General features: G+C 40.4%; 1 protein-coding gene across 2 annotated transcripts in view; it reads left to right on the forward strand.

Moving 5' to 3' along the window:
• Positions 1–11,987, forward strand: part of Aida (axin interactor, dorsalization associated) — a 33,447-nt gene extending 21,460 nt beyond the window's left edge. Inside the window, exons 5-11 of one of the 2 annotated variants that reach the window (XM_060364875.1) lie at positions 38–101; positions 385–488; positions 1,879–1,923; positions 3,368–3,490; positions 6,904–7,026; positions 10,114–10,231; positions 10,315–11,987. In XM_060364875.1, coding sequence (XP_060220858.1) covers positions 38–101; positions 385–488; positions 1,879–1,923; positions 3,368–3,490; positions 6,904–7,026; positions 10,114–10,231; positions 10,315–10,411 — 674 coding nt within the window. In that variant the 3' untranslated portion in view covers positions 10,412–11,987. The remainder of the gene's footprint in view (positions 1–37; positions 102–384; positions 489–1,878; positions 1,924–3,367; positions 3,491–6,903; positions 7,027–10,113; positions 10,232–10,314) is intronic. The other variant, XM_021657821.2, reaches the window with a different exon arrangement.
• The last annotated feature ends 97 nt before the right edge of the window (positions 11,988–12,084 follow it).

Below are 12,084 nucleotides of genomic sequence, written 5' to 3' on the forward strand. Positions count from 1 at the left end.
ATAGAAGAATTCATGTTTCTTTGTCTTTTTATTGTAGTCCTGAAGAATATTCTTACATATAATAAAGAATTCCCATTTGATGTTCAGCCTATCCCATTAAGGTATTCATATTTATCTTCTTCCCATACTGTTTTCTCTGTACCTGCTTTATACCTGCTTTTACTCTGTTGTTGCCTTATATGCTTTTATATGATTTGATATACTTGTATACTTTGACACAATGTATATACTTATATACATTGATACGATTGCTACAACATTGGTAACAACATGTCAGTCTCTTAGAATACTCAGCTGCCTGTGGGACAGCCGAGGCTTGGTTGGTGTAATGAGTGTTAGAGCTCATTGTTTAGTTTTTTTTTTTTTTCTCTCTTTTCCATGTAGACGAATTTTAGCACCTGGTGAAGAAGAGAATTTGGAGTTTGAAGAAGATGAAGAAGGTGGTGCAGGGGCAGGACCTCCTGATTCTTTCTCTGCTCGAGTTCCTGGTGGGCATCCTTATATGGCATATGCACTGCTTTATCCAGCAGGATGTTTGGAACCTGTGTTGGTATTTGCTAGTGGAAAGTAAGACCTCTCCAGAGCCCTTGCCAACTATAAGCGAAGTTTCGTGGGTAGGCCACTGTTAGTGCTTATTTAGGCATACAGTGTGAAAGAATCATCTGCATTAGTGGTTCTCAGAACACATGTTCAGAGAGTCACCAGTATTCACAGCTAAAAGGTACTACAAGAGAACATAGAAACAAAATTAGCCAAAGGAAAAGGCATATGGACCAAATCCAAGGAAAACAGGTGCACATTCGAAAGCCCCTTTCCCTGTGCAGCCAGCCGTGTAGGCAGTATTTTATTCCCACTGTGACAAGTTGTGGCAACATTATGAAAGGTGAAATGTCCACATAGAGAGTCAGCACACAGTGCTGCTTCTGGGAATTGATCACAGGGTCACTTTCTACCTACTATAGACCAAAGCTGCAGTTTCAGAAGGAAAGAGTGTTCAGCACAAGCCATGCTGCTCACTTACACAGTTCAGATGTTGAAGGAAGTCTTCATCAGATCCAAGACCCCAAATGCCAGCCACAGGCCAGCCTTGCAAGTAGCCTTTTTATTAGGCCTGCAGTGTCAGCCTGTGTCTGTTACACAGTCTTCAACCGAATTGTGGTTGATGTAACTGGGCCCAGTTGGGCTCCCAGGTCTCTGGAACATTAGCTTTATCTAAGGAATAAAGCATATTCAGTGAGCCTTTTTTATTTGTGGGCAAGCTTGGATGAGGATCTTCTTTCTTTGTGAATATAAATAACTTCAGGGAAATTACACAGTCGCTGTTACTACCGTCAGGCCTTCTCAGGTACAGGATACTGTTTCTAGTCTTTTGCTTCTGAAGACGGTGCAATGCTGTGTGTATGTTCAGAATTATTCCTATCTCATTAAGTTTTATTAATGAAACTGCAAGGAAGGCCATTTTTCCCACTGTTAACTTTCTGTGTTGTCTTTGTATGTAAACTAGGAAGTAAGAATAGGAACCGGATATGGTATTTGTTCTTGTAAAGTAACACATGGGACTGAGCTTGGGTGGTTACCTTGAGATTGAGGCCAGCCTGGGCTATAAAATGAGACACTGTCACAAAAAATAAACACCAAACCTACAAAAAAACCATGTTTTTAATAGCATTATTTTAATAACATTTAAATACTTATTTTTAATAGCATTATTATAGTATTCATATTATATAATTTATCTATTATAAGTATGCAATTTGGCATTTTGATTTATAAAAAAACTTATCTAACTATCTAGAATTAATAATTTTGAGATTTATAGTGGTGACATCTGTGACCACCATCCAGTTTTATAGCATTTCCTTTGACCCTCGCCCCCAGGTTCCTCACACCTGGCCCCTATCAAGCAGAAGTTCTTTTTAGAAGGTACTGAATCATGTCCTCTGGATTCTTCATTATTAAAAGTAAGATAGACATTGTTGAAGAGAAACTTGAAAGATACTAACCAAAATCCTATGTAAGTGTCATGTTTTGTATGTGGTTTAACTTACCATACACATACTGGATTAAACCAACTGTTTTCTTGAGGTTTGGGATGCTCTCCTCTTAGGTGGACTTTTGAGGCGTTATTTTTGGTGTTTTGTTTTTGGTACTTTGCTGGCGGGGTTGTGTGCAGTGTGTGTGTCTGGTTTGTGTCCCTAAGATTGCGGGAACATGCACCCGTGCACGCAGATTTGGACAGAGGAGAATGTGGGCCCAGCTTCAGCCCTGTACTCCATCAGGGCCTGAGCTGCAGCCTCAGCTTCCAGTAGGCTGCATGCCCTTGGGACTCTTCTGCCCTCCTCCGCATATGTTCCTAATGCTATGGTCACGGGCAAGTACAGCCATGTGCAGCGTTCTGTGCAGGGGCTGGGTGTTCAAATTTAGCTCACAGAGAAAGCACACTTACACACCCAGCTCTGCTCCCAGCCCAGTCTCTATCTCTCTCTTTCTCTTTCTCTCTCCCTCTCTTTTCTCCTCTCCCTCTCTTTAGTTTTTTTTGAGACAGGGTTTGTTGTGTAGCCCTTCTGTCCTAGATCTGTAGACCAGACTGGCCTTGAACTTAGAGATCTACCTGTTTCTGCCTCCAGAGTGCGAAGATTAAAGTTGTGTCACTTCTGGCTTTTTAAATTTTTTTATTTATTTTATTTTTAGTGTATTAGTTTTGGTTTTTTTGCCTTCATGTATATGTACCGTGTTCATGCAGTACCCTCACAGGCCAGAAGGAAGGCATTGGATATCTTTGCACTGCAGTTAACGGCTTTGAGCTACCATATAGGTGCTAGAACTTAAGCCTAGGTCCTCTGCAAGAGCCTCTAGTTCTCTTAACTGCTGAGTCATCTCTTCAGCCCCACAAACTTCTCAAGCTTCAGAATAACAAGTTTTCTTTCTGTCTTTTTGTTTTTTACAAGTTCATATTGAGATTTATATCTTTACGAGTGTACTGAATGTATGTATTATGGGGACATACTATCCTATTGATTTTTGTGGTGGCTAAGATTTGGGCTTCCTTGAGTGACATAAATATTTAATGAGCTTGCTATAATAATTCTGCTTTTATGGTGTTTGTGGAGTAATTATTTGTTCGTAGAGAATAACACCAAGCCAGGTGTAGTGGCGCGTGCCTGTAATCTCCACACTCAGCACACCAAGAGCATCGTACAAACCAAGAAGGAGTAATGTGGTGTTGGAGCCTGTTAGAGAGCAAAGGGCTAATGCCTGCCGCTTGCTACATTACAAGGAAGCCTGTGTCTCTCCTTGCCTGCTTGCAGAAATGTTTACCCTGGAGTGGCTGATGGCCGGATTTGTGTTGTGATTCCTCTGTTGCCAGGTACTTTATTGCCACGGTTGCCGTCAGAACCAGGGATGACGTTACTCACTATCAGGATTGAGAAAATTGGTCTGAAAGATGCGGGCCAGTGCATCGATCCCTACATTACAGTCAGCGTGAAAGGTGAGGAGCTCTGTGTGTGGTGTTCTTTCTAGCAGATGCCATGTTGCTTTCCACTTGGAACCCTTGTTTTTAGAACAGTGGCTTCTGTGTCTGCAACTCATTTTAATCCATCTGTAATGATCTTTAGTCCTTCAGTGAATGCTTCTGATAGATTTCATAAACATATTTTAAAGTGTATAGCTTATAACTTTTGCTTTTGAGCTTGTTTTTGTTTCTTCTTATACTTCATACTCCAGACCCATCTAGAGAACAGGCTAGCCATGCACAGTGCCCTTAGCAGCTAGGGAGCTGGCTGGCCACGCACACTCCCCTTAGCAACAGAGAGAGCTTCCAAAACACAAAATTAGAAACTATTCTTCCTGTTCCACAGGTATGTACTTTAGCCCTCTGATTCCTATAGCAGGTTTCTGTAGGGTGAATGTTGTGGTGGAGGGTGAAAATAGAGTCCAGGAAGAGGGTCTGTCCATAACGTCCAGATCCTGAGATCCATTACAGGACAGGAAAGTATGTTGTCAGAGTTAAAAAGTGTGATTGTATAGTCATTTTCCCCCATCATTAACAGGGAAACCACATGGTTGAATTCTTTTGTTGCTATACATATTATGCAGTACTTGATTTTCTTTTTTCATTTTTTTTTTATTATTACAATTTATTCACTTTGTATTCCAGCTGTAGCCCCTCTCTCATTCTTTCCCAATCCCATCCTCCCTCTGTCTCCTCCTCCCATTCCCCTCCCCCAGTCCACTGATAAGGGAGGTCCTCCTCCCTTTCCATCTGGCCCTAGCCTATCAGGTCTCATCAGGACTGGCTGTATTGTCTTCCTCTCTGGCCTCGTACAACTGCACTCCTCCCAAGGGCGGTGATCAAAGAGACAGCCACTGAGTTCATATCAGAGACAGCCCCTGTTCCCCTTACTAGGGAACCAGAACCCACTTGGAGACTGAGCTGCCATGGGCTACACCTGTGCAGGGGTTCTAGGTTATTTCCATGCATGGTCCTTGGTTAGAGTATTGGTCTTCGCAAAGAACCCTGGGCCCAGAATTTTTTGATTCTGTTGTTCTCCTTGTGGTTCCTGGGCCCTCCAGGTCTTTGTATTTCTCCCTTTTTTCATAAGATTCCCTGCACTGTGCCCAAAGTTTGGCTATGAGTCTCAGCATCTGCTTTGATACCCTGCTGGATAGAGTCTTTCAGTGGCCCTCTATCCTGTAGGGTCCTGTCCTGTTCCTGTTTTCTCCCACTTCTGATGTCTATCCCATTTGCTTTCTGAGTGAGGAGAATGGCTAAGATCAAAAACTCAAGTGACAACACATGCTGGAGAGGATATGGAGAAAGGGGAACCCTTCTCCATTATTGGTGAGAATATAAACTTGTACAACCATTTTGAAAATCAATCTGGCTCTTTCTCAGAAAATTAGGAATAGTGCTACCTCACGATCCAGCTATACCACTCCTAGGCATATATCCAAAAGATGTTCAAGTATACAGCAAGGACATTTGCTCAACCATGTTCATTACAGCTTTATTCATAATAGCCAGAATTTGTAAACAACCCAGATGTCCCTCATCTGAGGAATGGATACAGAAATTATGGTACTTTTACACAATGGAATACTACTCAGCAATTAAAAACAAGGAAATCATGAAATTTGCAGGCAGATGGTGGGAACTAGAAAAGATCATCCTGAGTGAGGTATCCAAAAAACAGAGACACACATGGAATATATTCACTTATAAGTGGATATTAGACATATAATGTAGGATAGTCATACTAAAATCCATACTCCTAAAGAAGCTATAAAAGGAGGACCCTACGGAACTTGCTCAATCCTCACTTAGTATTTTATTTTCAAAGCACTTAATTTTATTAAACAATTAGTAGGTGTCAGGTATAGTGGAGCATACCTGTGATCACAGTTTCTAGGCAGCTGATGCAGGAGAATTACTTGAGCCCAACTTTGGAGAACACAAAATGATACTGTGCTTCAAAAAAAAATTAATAATAAGAGTAGTTATTATTGAATTAGTAAGGGTCAAGTCATAATTATCAAGAAATAAATTCACAGTTAATACAAGTGGTTAACATGAAGCTTTTTGAAGCTAACTAAGGAACCAAATGTGCACTGAAATTAAATGGAGGCAAATTGCATCACTTAGAGAAATAAACTCAGATACATGTGTTCATTAGAAACAATTAAAAGGAATGTACCTACAAAAAATTTTTAATAAGTAGATGCCATGATTGACAATACCAATGATGGTAATACTTTTTAAGTCAGTGGTTGCAATCTTCCTAATGCTACAACTCTTTCATGTAGTTTCACTTGTTGTAGTGACCCCCAACCAAAAAAGTACTTTTTTTGCTACTTCATAACTGTAATTTTGCTACTGTTATGATTCACAATATAAATATCTGATCTTATCCCCCAAGAGGTCACGACCCACAGGTTAAGAACTACTGCTTTAAGATGGCCAGTTTTCAAGTGTGAAAAGTATTTGTAATATTTACATTGTTTGATAGAACATGTACAGAATATAACTTATTCAGGAAGATACTCTGTAAAACTTAAAATATTAATGGTATGTAGTGAGTGTTAAGTTACCTTTGCATGCATGTTGAAGTGAAACGTGATTTTGTGTAAATATCTTTAAGAACTGAAATAATCAGATGTATCTACCAAATTAACATCTTTGTTGAATAATAAATATATAAACATTTATTTGTTAAGCTAATGCAGAATTTGACTAACTGGGGTTCCTAGATCCTGGAAATTAAAGCCATACCCAGTAACTTAGTATACTGTTTGATTGTGTTAAATCAGGGCATGTTTTAGGAAACATATCTAGAATGTAAGTGCTATGTATAAATTTCTTCACTGATGAAAAGGGTTTTTGTATGTGTGTGTGTTTGTTGGGTTTTTGTTTTGGCAGCTCTCATGCTCATCTGACAGTGGAGGAATTTTGACTTAATTCTACATTAAGGTCTTTCCAGCCATGCCCTTGATCAGAATTGCAAAATAGGGGCTGAGAACCACATTGTAGCAAAGTATATATGTGTGTGTATATGTATGTGTGTGTATATATATATATATATATATATATATACACATGTATATATGTATATGTACTGTACATATTAGTGTAGCCTGTGCCCTCAGGAAACAAGTTCTTTCCTCTCTTAAAGATCAAAGTTGATCTCCGGCAAACTTATTTTCCCCTCCATGCAGTCTCCCATCCTTTGAGTTCGGCTTCCTCTGCACACCCGTGGACAGCAGCAATACCCAGGCCCCAGGCCCCTGCTCTGAGTCATCCCTGTGAGCCACAGAATCCCTCTCCCATCCCACCTCTTCAGGAAATGTGGCCTTTGGTGGTCTGTAAATTTTATTTCCCCTAAGTGGAAACTTGTTTCTCTCTAGATTTGAATGGCATAGATTTAACTCCTGTGCAAGATACTCCTGTGGCTTCAAGAAAAGAAGATACATATGTTCATTTTAATGTGGACGTTGAACTCCAGAAACATGTTGAAAAGTTAACCAAAGGTTTGTGACCACACTGTTTTCTCCTATGGCCTTCATTCATTTGGGAGTTATGCAGTGGTCCCGTCATTGTCCACATCTGGCCGATGTCAGTGGCACTTAGTTAGTTGACTTGAAGAAATCCAAGTAGTAATGTTTTTAAATGTTGAGATGGGGTGGCGTTACCTGGTTGTGTGACACTAGAATGTAATATTCTTAATAGTGAAAGTTTAGGTCTGGGAGATGGCTCAATGGGAGCACCTGAGCTAGATCCACTGCACCCAACTTGCCAGTGCTGAGAGATGACAGATGAGTGAATTCCTGAGGCTGGCTAATCAGCCAGGTTAGCTCCAGGTTCACTGAGAAAGCCTGTCTCAAAAAGTAACATGGAAAACTGACTGAGGAAGATGCTGACATTCACCCCTTGCTTCTGCATGTGCACGTACACATAGCACGCATGGCAGTTTTTCCCATTCTAATGAGTGGGGGAAACGAACTCCTGATGATGCTCTCTAATCCTTTCTTCCACTTGCACTGAGTAGAAAAATGCAGAACATGCATTTCATTGGAGGAACGATGGAGGAACTGTTTAGCACAATGGAGCCGTATTGCCCACGTAGCACAAATCTTAGCAGTAAATACTTGCAGTCGCTGTTTGCCCAGAGACATGTCAATGTCCTCTACAGAAAACCCAAGGTTCAGCTGCAGATTCTGAGATGGCAAGCTCTGTAGGAAGTGTGTGTCAAGTGATGCCTTTAGAAACAGTTCCTGCAGCCTCTGTAGTATTGCTGTTTCACTCCTCAAAGCCAGAGCGGTGGCAGAGGCAACCCCTGAACTCTGATACATGAGCCATGGTGCAGCATGGCAGTGGTTTTTAAAGTCCTCAAGGCCATTCATTCTGCTAGACTCCAGAACTTGAAACTCACTGGGTGAAAGAGTGTGTATTTCAGAGGGTGCTGTAATTAAGGAAGAGATTGCAGCCCCAAGTGTGCCTTACGCTTGTGTTCTCCCCGTTACTTTGAGACCTATTTCTGATGTGAACAGAAGACGGTGGTCCTTGGACTAACCTTCCTTGCTGCTCTGTTCTTTCCTGCTGACTGATGAATTGAACTATATTCAGGACTTCAGTATTTTTTTTCTCCAGTTTTTAATGTAATATTTAGTCACTGTAGTTCTAACTGAGGCTAATTAACTTTCATGTTTGTAAACCTTTTAATCATCTTCAGCTATCCTAATTTTACATTTTTCTTAACAATTGTGTTCAATAGAGCTCTACATAGCAAAACTGCAGTAAACATCTTGTTTTCTGATAATGCAAATGAGTAAGAAAGAGGGTGACATGTTTGAACTTTGGTTTTCAAGCATAACTTTGTGAATATTTTTGGCCTTCTTGAACAGTCATGATGAGAAAATGTGTTCCCTGGTATACAAACTAAGAAATGTGATCTGATAGGTCCAGAATCTCTTTTTGATGATTAGATGTTTCTGGTATTGGTGTAGGAATGAGACGAGATACTACACCTTTGTGGATCTGGTAGGGTCCTGTGCTTAGGAAATTGGTCCCTGGTAACCCAACTACCATAATCCTTTCCTGTGAGGGGAAATGCATGGCTGAGTATGCCCATTTCTCCCTCTCTGTCCTTGTGTGTCTTGAGGGACTGGCCTTTCTTGCTTGATTTGTGAGATGTTCTGTTTGTACTCAGGTGTCAGGGCTGTTCACACATTTCAGAATATTGTTGACTTCATCAGTACTGTCACTAAAGTAGATGTCTGTTGCAGTCTCTAAAGACAGGATCGAGCACCACCCTGGTTAAAGCAGAATTAAGGAGCAACTAGTTGAGTGAAAGAGAAACTTCCATTATTTTCCATGGTTGTTTTAGAAATCAGTTTTTGGCTACACTAGTGTTACCTCTTTGGAGATGTGTAACTATGTAACTTCTTCATGCTTGGTTATTGTTACCTTTACACTCTTCCTTCCACAACACTCTTACTGTAGATGTCAGCAGTGCAGGGGATAAAATACACAGTTTAGGACCCTAAAGCAGGCAGTAGGTCACATTTAACAGCATGGGTCTTGTTTTGAAATTTTTCCTATGTGTGGCTGTGTTAGCTTGGATCTCTGTTGCTGCAGTGAAACACCACGACCACAAAGCAAGCTGAGAACAAAGGGCTTTGTCTGGCTTACACTACCATATCACTTCTCACCAATGAGGGAAATCCAGGCAAAACCTCAAGGAGCAGGAGGAGCCCGGAGGCAACAGCAGAGGCCATGGAAGGGTGTAGCTATGACTTCTCATGGCTTGCTCAACCTGCTTGCTTATAGCACCCAGGACCACCAGCCCCAGGATGGCTTCACCCACAATGGGCTGAGCCTTCCCCCATCGATCACTAATTAAGAAAATGCCTTACAGCTGAATATTCTGGAGGCATTTTTCTCAATTGAGGCTCCTCCCTCCTCTCAAATGACTTTAGCTTATGTCAGTTGACATAAAACTATCTAGCACAGTGTGCACATGAGTTTGTATGTGTTCACATGTATATGCAGTGCACCTACATATGTGTGCACATGTATATGGAGGCCCAAGGCTAACAGTGGGAGTATCCTTCAATTATTGTTATTCATTGAGACACATTTCTCAATTGAACTCGGAGCTCACTGATACAGCTAGTCTGGCTAACCATCTTGTTCCAGTAGTTTTGTCTCCTCCTTTAAATCTCTGGAATGGCAGGCAGGCAGGCCACCATGGCCACCTGTCATGTATGTGGGTTCTGGGGAATCTGGATTCCAGTCTGTACACTTGTATGATAAGTGCTTAACCACTGAGCCATCTTCTTGCTACTCAGTGTTGTTTAATGATTTATAGGCTTGAGTCAGTCTAGCTCAGGAAGTTTTGCTAGACTTTGTAAAATTAGTTGATATGGAGAAATGTTAGACACAGCACAATTTGGGGTGATGTTCTTGTCAACCAATAGTCATACCTTATCAGACTGTATTTAACAAGTTATTTGTAGATTCTCCAAACCATTGCTTGTTCATGTTTCTTGTGAGTAAAGAAAGCTAATTATCATAGAAGGTACTGCCTGTGATTTATGTCTCTTTCAATTTCTTAGGTGCGGCCATCTTCTTTGAATTCAAACATTACAAGCCTAAAAAGAGGTTTACCAGCACCAAGTGTTTTGCCTTCATGGAGATGGATGAAATTAAACCTGGGCCAATCATAATAGAACTGTAAGTTTTCAGTGTGGCACATGGAACTTGGGGATCAATCAAGCAGAGTATTTTAAACAATAATCTTTCTGTTGTGGTTACAGATACAAGAAACCCACTGACTTTAAAAGAAAGAAATTGCAATTATTGACCAAGAAACCACTTTATCTTCATCTACATCAAACTTTACACAAGGAATGATCCTGATGCAAATAACCGAGAACTTGCGTGAATTTTACCACTCAGAAACCATCATAGCTCTGTGTAGCGTATCATCCTTCAACAAGCAGGATATTAATCCTACCCGGGCCAACAAGTCTTTTGCAAAGGTGGACCCCAGAATTCAGCTCGTCACTGACCTATCACTCCTTTGGATACAGATCTTGAAACATTTTTACTTTTCTATTAATTTTACAATTAATAGTCTATTTTCTCATTACCACTACTACCCTGTTTCCAGATAGTACTGTTGTGGTAGATGTGCTGAACCTCAGACAATGCAGCAATAACAATGTGCTAGAGTTTACATCTCTGCTCACTTCTGCTCCAGTATGCTCTTCTGGTTTGAATGTCACGCTCTGGGTTAAGGTGGGTAGAATTTCTCTGAGTTACATTGCTGTCAAAGTCTCCTAACGTAGAAGTGGCCTAGCCTGACACCATGGGTCTCCTGCATAGAAAGTGTGCCCTGGCCAGAGGAGAATCCCACATGGAGAGTCCCCAGATGACCAAATTGATTTCCTCCAGTGAGCACATGTATAATCAGGTGGGTTATCTATCTGTTCTTCTCTGTCATACCGCTAATTCTTTCTGGTAAATTCTAGGGTTAATGCTGGAACCATCTCAGAATGACCACAGATTTTTAAATGTGTTTACAATATCTTTTAAATTGTATCATTTAGGAAACAGTTGAGTCATGTTAAGATGCTGTGGGGTAACTGCTGCTTTCCTGACAACCCGATTCGAGACCTTAAGATGGCATACCTCTCCTTAGAATGCAAAATCTGGAAAGATAGTCTATTTTTTTTAATATAAGTAGATAGGATTGCCATTTATTTCCTACTTAGATATACAGCCATTCATCCATATGAAAATATGCAGGTCATTATTTTGAATTGACTATTTACTTTTGATGTAACAAGGCATAAATAAAACTTTCGAAGCACACGATGGATAGTTGTTACACAGAACGTTAAGATTTGTGAGGGGCTGTCTGTGGGCTAGATATAGAACCCACATATTTTAATATCCACTTTTCACTGAACAGTATATGAGGGGACTGCACTGTCAGTAGTGGGCCTGTTTTAAGTAGTATAACCTCATCACACCATTCAATATATTTACTTCAAGTAAATAACCACAATGATGATGTTTTAACGTTGCCCTTCAAGAGTTCTAGTCTTGACTTTCAGCACATGCTAAGTCACTGTTTGCTAGATATATGTTAATAAAAACTGTATTTCAGGTTCAACCTGAAAAAAAAATCCACAACCAAATTAATCTTGATTAGGTTAATTCCAAATGCTAAAATAAGTCCATCTATAGTAGCTCTCGGGGATGAAAAAAATTGCCTTAAATTAGCTCATTGTCCAATTCAAGCTTTGCGTGTGGATCCCCAGACTGTAAGCTCAAGGGCAAGAGCCTCATCTCTGTCATGTAGGGTTCAAAGGTGCTTGGCTTTCTCTGTACATGGGAGTACTCAGTACCTTTTGTTTGATGTTGCTGACTAGACCTAAAAAATAATTCCTTAATACCTACTATTATTAAAATGTAGCAAAGAGTGGACATTGTCATTTCTCTTTCCTCACAGATTGTAAGACAAATAGCAAGAAGGTAGTAATTTTCTGTGCTGCAGCACCAATCCTTCACATGATCAT

Source organism: Meriones unguiculatus, chromosome 11 (assembly GCF_030254825.1).
Source record: "Meriones unguiculatus strain TT.TT164.6M chromosome 11, Bangor_MerUng_6.1, whole genome shotgun sequence".
NCBI classification, from domain to species: Eukaryota; Metazoa; Chordata; class Mammalia; order Rodentia; family Muridae; genus Meriones; species Meriones unguiculatus.